The following is an 18944-nucleotide window of genomic DNA, read 5'->3' as shown; positions in this document are numbered from 1 at the left end:
GTCAAAATGAAGATGAATGAGTCTTAGCTTTATGGCAAATTTCATAGCAAAAACCTACATCCAGTCTTGCCCCCACTCCACCCACACACATGTTCCCTAATAATCTGTGCATTAACATAAGATGACTTCACTGTTGTTCAGTATTCAATAAATGTCTCTCCTTCCCCCCCACCCTAGACACACTTTCCCATGTGGAGGGAATCTAACCGGAGAAGCTGGGCTAATTGGAAATGAAGGCTTCCTTGGTGTCTATCCTCCCAACAGCAAATGCACTTGGAAAATCACGGTAGGAATCTCTAGCACAAAGAGCGCTTTCGGGTTCTTTGCCAGGCACACAATGAGCAAACAAAGCCTGCGGCTAATGGGCCTGCACTCAGCAGAGTCTACAGTTTTACCCTCAGTTGTACGCACATGTTTTTGACGCAAACGTTATTCCTGATGCTGTAAGGAGGTTTGGTACAAAAAAATGTGCGTATAGCACTGTAAGCACTGTTTAACATTCTTGCATGGAAATCCCATGCAAATGAAGGTATTAGCAATTACCCCCCAATGCAGAGAGCGTGGGTTGGCTTAACACCTGCTGTCTTAATGCTGGATATTTTTATTCCTGGTCTGATATGGTGTAAAATGTCCAACACTAGTTTTTAGTCTAGGGGCAGAAGCAAGAATTCAGTGGTCGGGACCCGATATCAGCATTTTATGCAAAGAAAACATGCTTTGTGCACACAGCATGTTTTCTGTGCATAAAATAAGCACAAGAAATGCTTTCTGCAGGAATATAAATGCTCTTGATTTCCTTTCCTTTTCATTTCAGGGAGACAGCCAAACAGATGTGTGCGTAAATCACATTTTATGTTCAGAAATCATGATTTTCTGTGTGCTGAACATTTTCTTTGCACACATTTTGTGGTTTGTGCGCATGTTTTAATTCCCAGTGTATTAGCATACCATTAGCTTACTACACTGGGAGTTAAAAAAAAAAATCAGTTTGTGCAATAAGAAACTGTGTTCTGAATTTCAGCGCATAGTTTTAACGCTCAGCTAATTGCGATACATTGGCCCCAGTGCAAGCCTTCTTGGCACTTCCTGCAGCCGTTCTCCTGGGGCACCGTGAGTACAATGATGTTAGAAACCTCCCATGAGGAGAGCATTTTCCAGAAAGCCTGTATAGGGGAGGCTGTACCTGGAATGCACTGGACAGCAAAGATGTTAGCGCTGGACATAGTTTCTGCAAACGTGGCCGTTTTTATTCTCAGTTAAAAAAAAAAAAGTGCTTTGAATTACAAAACATCAGCATTCAGAAAAAGAGTGTCGGCTATCAACACTGTAACGCTGGGATGTGCTGCCCTTTTTCAAAGGCCTTCAAAGACATCAGCGTTATTTGTAATGCTGTTTTCGGTCCTCTTCCATCCAAAAGAACTCCAAAATATCATTTATTTAGGTCATTTCACTGTGCACTTTTAGCAAAACTGTAGTAAAGTTGTAGAAATCTAGCATATACTGTTTGCTAAATTTCATAAAATCTGTGCGCTGTAAAAACAAACGATGTATATGGGAACACAGAATGATGGAAAAACATAATAAAACGACAGAACACAGAAGAAATGTCTCTCCCATGCACACGCCTCTTTAAAGTTTGTTTACAGAGCTGTAGAGCAGTGCAGAAGGGCGCATTAATCAGGGATTTAATAACTTGCATCCAGTGGAAGGAACGAGCAGTACAGAAGCTGACTCTACTTCTCAGTTGCTGGATTAGGGTCTGCCTTCGATGTTGGGATGTGGAGTTTTCACTTTCCCGAGTCTGTGTCTGTAAGCAATGAATGCTCCTGGGCTTACTGTCCTTCTGCCCTAAAATGCTGCAAAGCTGCCAAGTCACCTAATTCAAGGTGGGAGACCTTTTTTTTTTTACCTCTGCTGGTTTTTTGAACTTACAACCCTAGGGGTACATTTTAAAAAACAGTGCGCGTGCGTACTTTTGTTCGCGCACCAGGCGCAAACAAAAGTACGCTAGATTTTATAAGATACGCACGTAGCCGCGCGTATCTTATAAAATCCGGGGTCGGTGCGCGCAAGGGGGTGCACATTTGTTAAACTTGTGCGCGCTGAGCCCCGCATGTGCTGCCTGTTCCCTTCCCCTACCTAACCCACCCCCCCGGCCCTATCTAAACCCCTCCCTTACCGTTGTAAAAGTTACGCCTGCCTCTGGCAGGCGTAACTCACACATGCCAGCGAGCTGCTGGCGCGCCATCTCACAACTTGGAAGTTGTTCCGAAGGCCTCGGCCACGCCCCCGGAACGCCCCCAGGCCGGCACCACGCCCCCCAGAATGCCCCGAACGTCATGCCACCCACCCGACACGCCCCCGACACACCCCCCCCAGCAAAGCCTCGGGACTTACGCGCGTCCTGGGGCTTGCGTGCGCTGCCAAGCCTATGCAAAATAGGCTCAGCGCGTGCAGGGGCATTTTAAAAGGGTTACGCATGTACCTTATGCGCGTAACCCTTTTAAAATCTACCCCCTAGTGCATTGTGATATTTGGAATTCCTGTTTCTAGCAGTTGAAATTAGCACAGCAGGTCCTAGAATGCAGCAGGATGAGGGTTGTCAGAAATCCAAGCCTGGCCTAAAATCTCCCTCCTTAAACAGGGCCAGGTGGCACTTCGGATGCTGTTCATCAGAACTATAGCCCTAAGAACTAAAAAATAGAAATACATTCTGACAAAACTCTGGATAATGAAATGCTCATTGCCACAAGGTCCTGGCATCAATATCCTGAGGAAGTCAGGAAGATCATGCAATGTGTTGAAATGAAGGTTTCCATTACAGACAATATGTAATTGCATGCATTACTCTCTTGATATGAATGACTCCTAAAGACAATAAATTACGATCACTGGCATGCAGCTACGTATATTCTCCATTACTGAGTAGAGTAGGTCATGTTGTATATTATACAAAGAGAGCACATGAGGCAGAGTCAATGAGCGGTTACAGACTGTTTTTGAGACTCTGATTTGGAGATCTTGCTGCTAAGATTAGCATGGGTATCAGAGCAATCAAGTAGCTTCCGGCAGAGGAGGAGTGGACCTCCTGGAATGCCCTAACTTGCCTTCCTACTCAGACTAGCAGGTCAAGACCCAACATGGCAAAATGGGAATACTCTATAAGAGGAGCAGCCAAATTTGGACCTCACAAACAGGTCTCGTTTCCAGGCTATCCACAAGGAATACACAGGAGATAGATTTGCATGCACTGCCTCCATTGTATGCAGGTTCATCGCATGCATGCTCATTATGGATATCCTGAAAACCTGGCCAGTTTGTGGCTCTTGAGGACCAGAGTTGGCCACCCCTGCTCTGTAAGACCTGTGATTGTGGAAAAGGGCAGACTGTGCAACACCTATTATGGTGCACATTGCTCAAGGACGGCACTTGCACGGTGAAGGAGCTTGCCAAGGCCAACTCACAAGCACCAAAATGTGTTTGTCTTTGTCAGTGGAAAGAAATATGACTGGTGGATGATCACGAGAAGAAGGTTGAATAGTTGCTAGAAAAGTATCTTATTGAGTAAAGAATTTTGCCATTGAGAGATGATAAGGCATTAAGAGGTTGAATGACCCAAATTCATGTCTTTGAAAAATTTCTGGCAGCAAATTCGTTGCTAGTTCTGGCAAATAAACATAATCACATTCTCTTCAAAAGACAAAATTGTGACGTGGAAGCCCTCTGCCTCCCAGGAAAAGGGAACAAACCCCCTTGATATGCATTTTTAGATCAGTTCTCACTTGAATCATGCAATAGATTATCAGTTTCACTATAATGCGCTCAATCCTCTTAACCATTTTGCAGATAATGTAGATTCGCTGTTTTGACATCTGCAGGTTAGGTGGCGGGAATGATCTGAGCACGCTTCTGCCATGCAGTCGGCTTCACCATGCTACCTTATTTAAATGTGGTATAAAACGCTTACATAGTCCAACACCACAGAGTTAATTGGAGGGGGAAGGAGGAGACATAGAAAACAAATAGAAATCTTTATGTAGTGGTAGAAAAGGTACTTTAATATTTATAGTGAACTTGCAGAGACTGGACAGTATTACTTTTTCAGCTTCACAGGAACTGTGATGGCTTCCTGCAAGGAGTATCCTGTATTTCAGATGTCCAAGCAAAACCCGTCAGTTCAACGGATAATTTAAAAATGAGGCCATTTATTCAATGACCAAAACCTACAGAGCAGTCTTCCACCATTTAACAATGCTAGCTACCACTCTGTACAGCGTTAGAAGCTAAAAAAAACAGATAAATCTAACCCCTGCCAAGCTTTAGATTTATGCTAGCGGAGACCCACAAAAGATTTGCAGCGAAATTATCTTTATCGGAACAATTTTTTTAACACGATGTTGCCTATTTCAGTCTACCCTTTTTCCCCCATCACCCCTCTCACTCGCCTCACCCTCCCACACACCCCTTCTCTCCCCACTCACTCCTACTCCCTCTCCTGCCTACTCTCTCTTCCTCCCCAGTCCTCTTGCTCGCCTCCACGCCGGTCACATCGGGAGGTGGGACAGTCAGCGCAATGGCTCTCCTAGCTCCCACAGCCGCATCGGGAAGTGGTGTGGTCTTGCCAGTGGCCCCATTGGGAAATGGTGCGGTGCGGATAGCAGGTGTCTTTGGCCTCTGTGGCTGCATGGGGAGACAGGACAGTCCAGGCAGTGACACTCTTGGGCCCAGGAAGCCATGCTGCTGCACCAGAGCCCGACACTGCATGCAATGCTACGTACACACACACACACATATTTTCTGCAATAACAAACATAAGAACATAAGAAATTGCCATGCTGGGTCAGACCAAGGGTCCATCAAACCCAGCATCCTGTTTCCAACAGAGGCCAAACCAGGCCACAAGAACCTGGCAATTACCCAAACACTAAGAAGATCCCATGTTACTGATGCAATTAATAGCAGTGGCTATTCCCTAAGTAAACTTGATTAATAGTAGGTAATGGACTTTTCCTCCAAGAACTTATCCAAACCTTTTTTAAACCCAGCTACACTAACTGCACTAACCACATCCTCTGGCAACAAATTCCAGGAGACAACCAAATAATTCTCCTAACATCTAATAGACTAGGCAGCTAAACTGCTTTGCCTGCCAAACTTTCAGTCCAAGTTTCACAAAGCCTACTGGGGCTGTTTCTTCAAGGTGAAATGATAGCAACTCTTCCCCCACCACTGCCATTTTGACCCAAGACTCAGCAGCGTTTAAGCTGCTCTCTAGCAACTTACAGTAATTATTTATAAAATTTCTAAACTGCATTATTAACACTTCTAGGCACTTTACAGATTAACATACATAAATAAATAAATAGGTTAAAACAGTCCATGAAAACTCAAATACGTAATCATAAAACAAACTAAAAAAATGCATATTAAAACATAATCCTGACCAGATACTAAAACAAAATGCTGCCAAAGAAGAACAAGTAGCACTATATCAGTCTAAATATGTCATCAAAGTCTACTTCCAAAGCTTATTTAAAAAGGTGAGCTTTTAATAACTTCATGAATCTCAAAAAGGAAACCCATTAGGACCAGCACAGTCCAAACATGGCCTAGACTCACAGAGTTCCAACCGCTCAAGAGAGGGAACATCTAGCAAATTCTGCAAGCACATCTCGGCTGATGAATTGGCTGGTAAGTCTTGAACAGAGCTGAAAAGCTTACAAGCAACTTTAAAACTTACAGATAGCCGGTGCACATCCCTCAGCATAGCCATCATACGGGTCCTAAGCAGTACCCCAATGACAGCCCATGCTGCAGAAATTTGCAGCATTTGCATGGCATGTAGTGTTGATTGCGGAAGCCCGACATAAAGTGAATAGGCTAAGGCCAAAATGACCAAGATGAAGAACAGTTTTAAATCAGATCTGGACAAAAAAGACGTTAATTGCTGCAGCATCTGTAATTTTATTATATAAAGATTAACAATATTCCAGAACTGGGAAAAAAAAGATAGCGAGGAGTCCATAATGAAACCAAGATTGCAAATTTGCTTCACTATCTCAATCTGGACGCCGTCAGTCGTAAGAGTTCAACACATCCTCAGTTGATGTCTTAGGCCTGGATTTATCAAAATGCGGTAAGTACTGCATGCGATAGCAAAAGGGGCATGTTTTATGCTAATATAGTATTTATTGCAATTTATGATAATTACCTGTGCGAAGAGCTAAGTTAGTGCACATTGTGATACCATTTCAGATTCTGTGATAAGTGCCAAACCTGATGTATTTCCTGCATTCAACCATTGGGGGACCAGTTTTTCAATGATCCCGGGGAGGAGAGAGAGAGAGAGAGAGAGAGAGAGAGAGAGAGAGAGAGAGAGAGAGAGAGAGAGAGAGAGAGAACCTTGCTATAGTGTCTCTTCCCTAGACAGCTATTTGTATCCCTATGAGAGGCTCACCTAGTAACTCGAGGTGGGGATTAGGTATGAGTGTAGGGGGTTGGGGGCCACTTTCACATTCAACGTGAGACGTACGAACAGAACAGTGGTCTCTTGTGAAGATTTGATGGCCTTCGGAGTGAGGAAACTCACTCCAAGATGAGTTTTGGGCAATGTTCTCTCAAACTAGCTTGATGGACACTCTACCTGGGCAACAACAAGCTAGTTTGAGAGAACATTGCCCAAAACTCATCTTGGAGTGAGTTTCCTCACTCCGAAGGCCATCAAATCTTCACAAGAGACCACTGTTCTGTTCGTACGTCTCACGTTGAATGTGAAAGTGGCCCCCAACCCCCTACACTCATACCTAATCCCCACCTCGAGTTACTAGGTGAGCCTCTCATAGGGATACAAATAGCTGTCTAGGGAAGAGACACTATAGCAAGTCTCTCTCTCTCTCTCAGCTTTCAAATCATCTGAAATAAGCCTTACAGTTAAAATCTGTGTGATAGCTCTTCACAGAGAGGCTAACCCTAACTCCTCCCATTTTTGGAATTTGCATCGCACCATACGATATGGTGCTATCGCATGCGAAAACACCTTACCACATTTTGAAAAATGACCCCCAATGTATGCTAAGTTTCAGGGGGGGGGTTTTGTTTTTGGGTTTTTGAAAATATGGCGATTATTTATTTTGATTTTTTTTTTTATATTTTGTAGATGAGTTGCTAACCTCCCAGGGTTGATCAAGTGATATGTGTATTCAAACAGAGAACATATTTTTGATCTTAGGGTTTATTGTAATATATATTCAATTCACTTTTCACCACATTGTAAGAGAATGTTTTTTACATAAGTGGATATAGAGACCCATGGTTTAGATAATATGATGCGATCTTACATTTTTGTATTGTGCCAGTTTAAAAGTCTTGCTGAAGTATGGAGATTGGAAATAGTTTAATATAAAAATCACACTTCTACTAGCCTCCTTAATCCTTATGGAAAGTGACACAAATGAATGGAATGTGAATTTCATCTTTGGAATCTTCATTTGAAATTTTCTACAGAGTATATTGGTATATCACCCGAGAACTATAAATGAAATTTCCCTGAAGAAGGTTTGTTAAGCGAAACATGTCAGGATAAAAGCATTTCTTATGCTTTCTTATGTATAATTATTGGTGGTGTGTTTATGTGGTGTATTATGAATGCTTTTGGATGAATGATTACAGGTGTATCCTGTAAGAAAAGGCTGGTTATTGTATTTTTTCTAACTATAATTGTGTTCATTTTTTAAAATATATTTTGTTAGTTTTTTGTATGAAATATGTTTATATCATTTTTTCTTGATTAATTGGTTGTTCTGTCATGCCATGTACAAGTTAAAATTTATTAACCCCTCTCCTCCCAAAAATCCCCAGTTTCATTTCCATGGTACACTTTGTTTGTCCTCATTTCTGTATGGCCAGCATGCCACAGAATGGAGAACAATTCCTTTCACAGACACCAGAATTGGGTATTTGTACAGATAGGAAGTTTCATTTGTCATTCGTCATCTGACTTCTATACACTGCACCAATACAGAGTAAACTATGCCGAGGGGAAGGGGACTGGGGAAAGAATGGCCATCTGGGTAGGGTCACCACAGGCATCTTCATTAGATTTAATTTAATACAAGATTTATATTCCACAATTTCTGTTGGTGAGTCCTTTCAGTGCAGATTACAAAATGGGATTAAAATAACCTCTGCAAATAAGCACAATAATAATAATATATTAACAATGATATACAGGAGGTCAAATAAACAATGATATGCAATAATAATAATAATATATTAAACAATGATATACAGGAGGTCAAATAAACAAGTCACCCCAATTAGGCCTCCAAAAATGTAGGTAGGAGCCAAATCCTTGGAAATCTACTTGCAGTACAAAGGATTTAACATTACACAAACCATACCCTATCTCATTCACCAACTCTTAAAAACATGTCTTCAGGCTCACTTCTCCCAGTAGCTCTTTCACACCTCATGTCTATTATGTTCAATAATAAATGTACTGGGGCAATGTTGCCAACCGTGTTAATCATTAAGGAACTGATACACTGCCCATAAAGGGCTAATTGAGGCCCCTAATTCAGAAAACTGCCCGAAACTGGCAGGTCAAGAACCAACATGGCAAAATAGGAATAGTCTATAATAGGGATGGCCCAATTTATACTTCCAGATCTAGTTTGGAATCAGAGAAACTGCACTTTGAGACTTCATGTCTCCTACAATAATGGGATACAGTGGTCTGTGGTGATAAACCAGGAGGACCACTCACAGAAACGTTGAACATCAAATCTATCTTATGTAGCCCAAGTGAGTAGAAAGTCAGACTGATTCCTCCTGGGCTTCATATATTAGCAGCTCCTTTATTTAAGTAATTTGTCCTATCAGATAAATTAGTTGTGTGAGTTGGGCATGGACCTTTTTAAAATTCTTCAGCACTGCCCTTGTGGAAATTTACACGGTTCTCATTGCCTATCATGATGATGACTGCAACAAGACAAAGTAGACTGATTGTCCAGGGACAGAGTATGCGTTCTTTCTTCAACTGGTGCTCTGAGACAAGTATTGGGACCCAATTGAGGTAGTCTGAAGAATCTTCTTTTCTGCTTCTACCAGAAAAGCAGGTTGTACAGCTGCAGAGGCCACCAAACCCATTCATGCCCCTACCCCCAGCAGCAAAGGTGAATCAGGAGACAGGGAGGACCCCAGCTATATCTCATCAAACTCAATCTGGACTCTGTACCTGGGTAACATCAAGCTAGGTTGAGATCTCATTGCCCAAATCTCATCTTGGAGTGAGTTTCCTCATTCCAAAGGCCATCCAATCTTCACAAGAGACCACTGTTCTGTTCGTACGTCTCACATTGACTGTCAAAGCGGCCCCTAACCCCCTACACTAATACCTAACCCTCGCCCCGAGTTACTAGGTGGGCCTCTCATAGGGATACAAATACCTAACTTGGGAGAGGACATTATGGCCAGCCTCTCTCTCTCTCTTTCTTTCGCTTTTTCTTTGTGCTCACTTAGCTCTTCACATAGGTAAGTAGTGCAATAAATTGTATATTAGCATAAAACATGCAATACTCACCACATTTTGATAAATCCAGGCCAGAGTTTGTTTCAGCTAACTTTCCTATTTTTTGACAAAAAAGATTTTAAAGCGTCAAAATAACTAGAAGTAATAGAAATGAAGTGGCTGTAGCACTGCGCCAGCCCAGTCTCAGGCCTGGAAGAAGAGTAAATATATTTGGGTTTGAAGCCTGCCAGACATGAATAAAAGGTGTGTATGTAGGAGGGGGAATCTGTGTTTGTGGGCAGAGCTGGTGTATTAATGGAGTGTCTCCTCCTGCCTGATCTGAATATCTTTTTTTATCCAGGCAAAGATTAATATTTTTCTTTTTTTTTGTCAAATTTCTCCCAAATATCTGCCTTTTCAGCAGTTGCTATTTGTGTTTTTTTCTTTTCCACTGTTTACCCTCCACTGGTCATAAAGAATTTGGGTGACTCGTCTTGAGTGCATGCACAGCGTGAGAGGACCACCCTTGCAAGAGGGCTTAGGCTTTGTCTGTCTGCCTTCACATTTGAGCTCGTTGATTGCTGTCCCCTCAGCCAGAGACAGAGGAAAGGAAAAATGGCATGCAGAGCAGTGTGTCAGCCAGTGATCCCGATATCAGCTGAGGCTCCGGTTTTCAGATCAGTTTGTGTTGGCGGTGTTTTGGGAAGTCAGCTAACATGTCTTGCTTTCGAGGGTGTGTAGGAACACAGTACAGTACTTCTCCCATATTTATAACCAACAGGACAAGCACTCCTAGCTCCTCTACCCTGGCAGCCCTGTCCCTCCCTAAGTTCTGAGTTAAGTTCCGAGTTAAGTTCTAAGTTATCTTTACTAGGTTATCCTGATTTTATCTTGATTAATCCCTTGTTATATGTAACTTTCCCAGGTTTTGGTTTGATGTAAACCGGTGTGATAAGACTTTTTGTCCTGAATGTAGGTATAGTAAAAAGAAGGAAGGAAGTAAGTAAGTAAGTAAATAACTAAAAGACTCTGCTAGGCCTGAGCCCCCAGTATTTGAAGAATAATCCTGATAGTTATGTCGCGCTCTGGATGCATTACTGTGTCTTCCCCCCTTTATCCGAGACTAAATGCACAGACAGGAGGAGCTTTATCTTCTTTCATAAGTTTGAGAAGAACAGGGCGACAAAGGACATGAATAGGGCTTCATTTCTGAAATTATTTGTAGAATTTCTGTACTGGCGACAGGTCGCTGCTGTCACAACATTGTTCAGCCAGGCTGTGCCGAGGCTTTTGTGAGCCGACCTGGGTCTCTCTCCTCAGTTTACATGGTAAGGAGATGTTGCATTGCTTATTACGCTACTTTGGTTGTTTCCCTGCAAACTGTAATTGAGGAAGCATATGGGGGGTTTTTTCTTTTCGTTTTCTGCATTAAAGAACATCAACTGAAAACGCAGCTATTGTGCGTCTTGTTAGACCCTGGCATCTGGTCATCCATATGTCAGTTGCTGCAAGGCGCAGGACCCACTTTCACCTATAGGCCAAAGGGGCAGCTGTCTGGGCTTTGCATAGCAGGGGGGGCTGTTGCCTGAGTACTCAGGGCTGTGGCCTAATGACTTGGTTAGCCAGTGCCCATCCCAGGCAGCAGAGAACAGCCTTCTGCTCTCTGCAACAGCATCTCCTCTCCTAGAAAGCCTGCAGGAAACAGGAGGTGAGGAGAGAGCCAGGAGAAGACAATACAAAGCATAGCAAATAGGTGCCGCTTTGCTCCCTAATCCAGCCGTCCCCTCCTGTCATCCAGGGACAGGAGGGAAGGGGTGAATTTTGGAACAGACACAGCAAAGAATACTCATTCTGCTCCTTAATCCAGCCACTCCTTCTCTTGTTGACCCCTCCCCTCTTCTGCATGCAGGCAACAAGAGGGAACGGGTTATGCAGGAGTGGACAGGAGAGCAAAGAAGAATTCAGTTTTAGTCTGCATATTTCTATTTCCAACTTGTGATGACTTATTCTATATTTGGTGAGGGTCTGTGTTCTGCATGTATGACTAAGGTAAGGTATTGGGCTAGTGTGCAGTTTCTGTGTAAGGATCCAGCTTGTTCTATTTTCCCAATAGCAGGTGTATTAGTATTTGAGGGCATGATGGAATATTTGCAGTGCTGCCTTTTCATAGATAATGTTGTTGCTGTTTGGGTTCTAGGAATTAGTACTGCTCTGCTATGGCAGGTTTGCTATAGGTGTTGTGAGTGATATTTTTGCAGAGTTCTATATGTTACTTCACAAATTGCCTGGTAATGGAAGAAGTTTTGTGTCACTGTTACTGAGGTTATAACTGCCATGATTGTATACAGAACGAGAGCATGCAAATAAAATAAATAAATAATAGAATTTCCTACGGTGCATAGTAAGAGGAATCATCCTATATCAGCCATCCAGCCATGTTGGAGAATACTTTAACCCAATGCAGTATGGATTTCTTTGAATTTATACATTTAGGTATTTCTTGATATTTTTGCAGTCTACCACCAAAGATCACAAATGACACTTTTAGCATACACAGACCTGATTTCTGAAACATATTTATAGTATGCACAGTCATATATGAAACAAAGTTTAAACTTTAAAAGGATGATGTCCCATTTTGTGTAAGCAGGGCCGGTGGAAACACTAGGTGGTCTGGGGGGGGGGCGCCAACAGCATGATTCTCCTTCCCGCCTACTTGGCGTGGGAGAGAAAGCGCCAGGGCATGGTCCCACATGGGCAGGAAGAAGGAGAGGCCATGCCATTGCCAGCAGAGGCAGAAGAAGAACAGCAGTACCTGCCCCGGGCCTGCGTGGCAATTAAAAGCAGGAGGAGCGAGGAGCAGCCGCGTGGCCCAGGTCTGGAAGAAGCAGCAGAAGCAAAGCAGTGTGGCCTCCACACACTCCAGAAGGAGTAACATTGGCTCCAGTCTCTGCTCAGCTGTTCGATGAGGAGCAGCTTAGGCCACAGGTGTTAGCAGCAGGAACTAGAGAAGTGTTAGTCCCCAGAGGCCTGAGAAAGAGGAAAAGTACCATATGCTGTGGACGCTGAAGGAAAAGGCTGTTGCTGTTGGCCTTATGCTCTCCCTCATATACATACACACAAAGGCTGTCTCTCACTGCCCACTCCAGAAATACGTTTGTGTATGTGAGTGTGGGTGTGTATAAGAGAGCATGTCTGGGTGTGTATATAAATATATGAGAGAGAGAGAGGGTATGCCTGTGTCTGTATGTGTATATATGACAGAGAGAGAGGATGCCAGAGTATATATGAGAGAGAGAGAGAGAGCATGTGTATGTATGAGAGAGCGTGTGTGTGTGTGTGTATATGTGAGAGAGAGCACATAAGTGGATGTATGACAGAGAGAACATTTATTTACTATTTACTATTTTTATATACCAACATTCCATCTGAGATATCACATCGGTTTACATTGAGGTACTGTAGGTATTTCCCTATCCCCATGTCTGTGTGTATATATATATATATATATATATATATATATTTTATTTTATTTATTTATTTAGTTTTATATACCGACAACCGTTTGCACATATATATGAGAGAGAGAGGGTATGCCTGTGTCTGTGTGTGTGTGTGTATGTATGACAGAGAGAGAGGATGCCTGTGTATGTATGAGAGAGCACGTGTGTGTGTGTATCTAAGAGAGCGAGCATGTGTGTATGTATGAGAGAATGTGTGTATATGTGAGAGAGCACGTATGTGTATGTATGACTGAGAGCATGTCTGTGTGTGTATGTATGAGAGAGAGGGGGAGTGTGAGGAAGCATGTGTGTATATATGAGAGATAGAAGAAAGTTTATGAGCAACAACTGCTAATCCATGACAATCTCAGCATCTGGAAACAAAATATTCCAGGTATGGACAGCAGGAGATTTTTATCCATATTGAATTATTGGGTGCTGTTTGATGTGTCTGCTGTTTTTAAATTGTTTATTAGTATTTGGAAAATTTGTATGACTTTTAAATTACTCGATGTTCTATTCATCAGCTGTTTTGAAATATTTATTCTTTTTATTAGTACGGTTTTACTCTACTGATAATGGATATTTCTTGATTTTATTGTTTGATTTACGGGGAATGGTAATGTTTCTGTTTTTCCATTGTTGCATTGTGGTTTCCAGTTCAGTTTTTGTCTGCACATTTCTATTTATAGTTTATGTTGAATATGGAGGCATAGAACACACTTGAGGTAGCTTTCATGGCAGGCAGGAAGAGAGAAGGGCTGAGCCTTCACGAGGCTCTTCCTTTTATTGTACATTCATACAAAGGCAGATGATGTGTCATTACATGATTGGCTACTTTCCCATAGCAACAGACGAGTCCCTACACTATTGGCTTTGGCTCAGGGGGTGTGCACGGATCATCTCATTGGCTGCTGAAATCTATACCTCCTGACTTTGTCCTGCCTCTGACTAGGGAACACCCAGCCCCTCCCCCAGGAATTCAGGGCTAAGCACAAGCCAGAGAAATACATGATAGTCAGGTATCCTTTCCCAGGCAGAGACTTAAGCACAAGTGATGCTTTTATTCAGGCAAAGGTCAGGGAGAAGGGAAGTTAATGTTTAAACCCTGATGAAATGGCTTGCTGGCAAGCGCATATTTCCCACAGTTTATGGTGTCTTTATCCTGTATTTGGTGAGGCTCTGGCTGTGTTCTGCATGTATGACTGAAGTGAGGTACTCTGCTAGCCTGTACTTTCTGTGTAGGAATCCATAGCAGCCTGGCTTGTTCTGTTTTCCTAATCGGAGGTGTACTGAGGTTTTAGGGCCTGGTGTACTATTTGCATTGCTACTTTTTCGTATTAGGTTTGTTACTGTTTGAGTAATGGTAATTAGCGCTGTTTTGGTCTGGCAGGTTTACTCTATTGAAATTGTACAACATGGAAATTGTATTCATGGTTTTCTGAGGGCCCAGCCCACACCCAACTAATATTCCAAGGCCCTTTTTATATTTTATTTTTTTCTGTAGGGTTTTCTGATTGGCACCACAGCAGTGCATATAAATATAATATACATTTTGTAAGTGATATTTTTACCTCAGAAAACCTTACTTTGCATATTCTTTTTAATGTAAAATCATCATAAATGCATAACTTTTTAAATTGTGCATTAGGGGAGGGTGTGACGTGGGGAGGCGGGGACGGCAGGCTGTAAGTTTGACTTAGGGTGCTCAATACCCTTACCCTGACCTTGTGCGTGGGGGTGTGCATGGGCACAAATTTGTTTCAGGAGATGAGGTTTTATTCAGGTTTCAGTTCATTTACTGTTTGCTTTAATTTGTTTCATGTGCTGAACGTAAATAAACATTCAATTAAAAAAAAAAAAAAGAAGCAAATCAAAAAGAAATGGTCACCCTTAATCGCCAAACCCCCCGGACCACACTTACCCTTTCCGCAGGGGTCTCTGGTGTAGAAAGGAGCAAGAACCTTTCCGGTTGCTCCTGCCCCACTGGTGCCAGCCCCTTTTTGTTGTGCGGCCTACGGCCCTACAAGGAAATGGCACCGGCGTCAGCCTCCGGCCTAGCCCGTTGTTGGCAGAGCAGGAACGACTGGGGGTCGCGCCTCTTCCTTCCTAGATCTGAAACCTTGTGGAAGGATTAAGCAGAGTCTGGGGGGAGGAAGGAGATGAATTTGGGGCCTTGTAAGGGTTTTTTTTCATTGGCATTCTCAAATGAAAGTCAACAAAACACATTTCTGGTGGTGGGAGCTTGGTTTCTTTTTTTTCCATTTTGTTTAAAACCAGTGCACAGCCCTGATTATTTGCTTCGACAGGATCGTGCAGGGTGCTGGGATCAGAATGACTGTTTTGAGTTTAATCATCAAAATCTCAGCGGAGGTAGTGCATGCAAATCTGTCTCATGCATATTCATTGTAGATATGCTGAACACCAGAATGGCCAGGTGTGCTCCGAGGACTGAGTTGAGAAGCACTGCTCCAGACCATCCCTCAAGCTTCCCTAGATCCCTTCCCATGTTTTCCACCCCTTCCAGGGTGTCTGTCCTCTTCCAGATTTTGGTATCATCCAATAGCTGCTCAGTTCCTTCAGTGTCTCCATTTTTTTTGTTTTTTCATATCAGCAGCAGCTTATGGAAAACATTCTCTGGTTAGCCAATGAGGACTGTGCATGCATAAGTTGAGCAATAAAATATTAAAGTCTTGTGAGATGTTTTACAGTGCGCCATTAGTTTGTTCATTGGGCCAGGTAGCTCACATAAGAAAGAAATCCCGTGCCTGGCACGCTTCCCGTCTCTCTCCCTGTGCGGTGCAGCCACAATGCAGCGGAATTGGCAGCTGGGCCGTTCCATTATTCAGACGTGGGGAAACTTTACCGCTCACATCCTTCTAGAAAATCGGGAAAATAAAAATGCAAGCAACGTTTAAGGACACCCCCCCCCCCCCCCCAACAATGTAAAAATCCTAGGTCTTCTGCAATAAGGTGGGACACGCTGAGGCTGGTGGGCTGTTCCTTACACATCTGCCTTGGGGAAACCGTTCGCTTCGCCGTCTTCATCTTGCCGTCCTCTCAATGAGCACTTACTCAGTTGCACCTACATAAATAAGGCACACCAGTCCATTTTAACTTACACTACAAACCCGGCTACAATAATTCGGAGGCCTCACTTATTCCCCTCACTCCCTCTTCACAAAGAACCCCCTTCCCCCGCGTATTTTGTCTAGCGTTATAAACCATTTAAACCTTGTAAGTAGGGCTCCTACGGCCTTCTGTGCCCGTGTGTCACTTTATTGCTCATGTCTTTCCGCACTCCCTGCACATCCCACGCTGCGTAGACTTAATCGTATATCAACGCTCCTTTGTGCCTGCAGGTTCCCGAGGGGAAGGTGGTTGTCCTCTCCTTTCAGTTCATAGACTTGGAAAGTGACAGCTTGTGCCGCTACGACTTCGTGGACGTGTACAGTGGCCACGGCAACAGGCAGCGCATCGGCAGGTTTTGCGGCAACCTCAGCCCCGGTGCCCTGGTGTCAAACAGCAATAAGATGCTGGTGCAGATGATTTCAGATGCCAACACGGCAGGAAACGGATTCAGTGCTATATTTTCTGCAGCAAAGCCAAACGAAAGAGGTAGTGCACTCCAATTTCAATTTTAAAGGTCAAATGTAAAGAGCCGATCAGTTGGTTTCATTCAGGGTGTGATAAGGCACACCTAAGTTGTTTCAAAGCCAATATTTCCTTGTATCATGGTGTACTACAGATTTAAATTCCATCAATAACATTTAATGCAGGAATAAAACGCCTTTAATATTGTTCTCATTCAGACAGCATCCCCATGTGCTTTAGAATTAAAATATCATATATATGTATATATATATATATCTCAGGCTGCTTTGGCCCATGGGTTACATGACAGATCTGAATGGGACAAGGGAGTGAGAACAATACTATTATTATTCCCAAAGCAAACTGAGACAAAGGGACATATCTGCCAAGGTAACTCAATGTGTCAGGTTTAAAAGCAGGGATAATCTTAGTCCTGAGCTTCCTCTCTTTGAAGTTTTCAGGACCGACACTTTGCTGTAGCTTGTGCACTTTTGGAAGACAGGGTAAGATCTGGAGTACCGCAAGCTACATGAGTCCCCCGGGTTATTTACAAACTATGGTTTCTACTCGCAGGAGATCAGTACTGTGGTGGACGACTGGATAAACCTTCTGGTTCCTTTAAAACTCCAAACTGGCCAGACCGAGACTATCCTGCAGGAGTCACCTGTTCGTGGCATATTGTAGCTCCAAAGAGCCAGGTGGGTTTTGCTCTCTGTAGGCAAAAAACTGAATTCAAACCATTTTGCTCATTTATATACCCATGCTGGTAATTACATATTGGGATGTGTGCAAAAAAAGGATTTTGTTTTTTTAATTCATTTTAATTACGTGAATCAGAGGAGGGAGAAGTTTGGTATCTTGAATGTCTTAGACTTATGATAAGCCTTTTCCTGGGGGGGGGGAGCTTTAATTAATAGGGTTCCCAAATGTATTAATTATTGAGGTTTCTCTATCCCTCTCCCCCTTCTTTTTATATTCACTCTGCATAATCAGGATTTGATATGTAACTACTATAAGGCAGTCAAAGCGCGGCTACAGAAGAACAGGAGCAATGTCTGACCTGCCTAAAACAAAGTGGGTTTTACAAAACATAGGCCACCTTGCATCTTGTCATGCTTTGGTTAGCACCTCTGTGTTGCAGGTGACATTCGGGGGTGCATGGAATTGGGTCCTGTGATGAGACTGTCTGGCAGGCCTACAGTGAGTGATCGGTGGAACTGCAAAGAGCTTTCTTATGTGCTTGTGTTGCAGCTGATCGAGGTAACGTTTGAAAAGTTTGACGTGGAAAGAGATAATTACTGCAGGTATGATTATGTGGCTGTGTTTAACGGAGGAGAAATCAACGATGCCAAAAGAATTGGGAAGTTCTGTGGGGACAGACCCCCAGGGTAAGTTTAACCTTCTTTTATACTTCCTTTGTCATAGCTGCAGCTAGAAGAGTGGTTTGGCTTGGTATTGCACCTTGTTCTTGCATTGTAGAGGGGCAGTAATCAGGGCAACCGGTTTCCTGCCGCAGATTTTTCAAGATTCCGAGACAAGCACTTAGCAAATTCTGTGGCTGTTTTTTGTGTTCTCATGACCACGAGCACTGCTCTGGCTTGGTCAGAAAACAATGGTAGGAGCCCTGGGAGAATGAATCGATGAGATGTGCAGGTTGCCTGGGAAATGGGGGAGCTCCAGGTTCAGAGCAGCGGAGTCACTGTAGGGACTGTCCTCGTCTTCGGCACACATTTAGGTGATGTACAACCATTACTGTATCCATAAAGGGCATGCTACATGCTGTGCAATTCTTCACAGAGAAGCAATTAGAAGGATTACTGGTTTGTTTCAGCACAAGCCTCTCATACTAGTGAGGAACAGAAGCCTCCTAGACATAATAGAAAAGTTGGATGGGACAGAGAGGTTTGTCCCAAGGGTGATTCTAGGACAGTGGAATTGAGCAAGCACAGGCTCGGTGAGATTCATGGCTCATCCCTGTGATGCAATGACTGCAGTCAGTTGGAGCACACAAGGGAATGAAGAGAAACAAATATCTCATATGTATACGAGAGATGACAGAGGCTCACAATTGCACTAAATTAAGCTTTTTTTTTTTTTTTTATAACATACAGTATATAAGTGGCCAAGTGACCCAATTTCTGAAGGGAGACTTTTGGCCAATTCTGTTTCTTAAATTTACATTACCAATTCATTCTTACAATTGTAGTCTCTCAACTTGTAACACCCCTTAGCTCCAAGCGCTCCTGACATAGCTTTCCACAACGTGATGCATTTTAGGGTCTGATAAGAACATAAGATATGCCATACTGAGTCAGACCAAAGGTCCATCAAGCCCAGCA

At 43.0% G+C, this 18944-nt stretch overlaps 1 protein-coding gene across 2 annotated transcripts in view; it reads left to right on the top strand.

Moving 5' to 3' along the window:
* Positions 1–18944, top strand: part of PCOLCE2 (procollagen C-endopeptidase enhancer 2) — an 84874-nt gene that overhangs the window by 11468 nt on the left and 54462 nt on the right. For both annotated transcript variants that reach the window (XM_029616919.1, XM_029616918.1), the window contains exons 2-5: positions 178–286; positions 16374–16629; positions 17179–17303; positions 17857–17993. In XM_029616919.1, the coding sequence (XP_029472779.1) occupies positions 178–286; positions 16374–16629; positions 17179–17303; positions 17857–17993 (627 nt within the window). The remainder of the gene's footprint in view (positions 1–177; positions 287–16373; positions 16630–17178; positions 17304–17856; positions 17994–18944) is intronic.

The sequence above is a fragment of the Rhinatrema bivittatum genome, chromosome 9 (assembly GCF_901001135.1).
Source record: "Rhinatrema bivittatum chromosome 9, aRhiBiv1.1, whole genome shotgun sequence".
NCBI classification, from domain to species: domain Eukaryota; kingdom Metazoa; phylum Chordata; class Amphibia; order Gymnophiona; family Rhinatrematidae; genus Rhinatrema; species Rhinatrema bivittatum.
The sequence above is the reverse complement of the archived record's forward strand: the minus strand, read 5'-3'. Positions and strand labels throughout refer to the sequence as shown.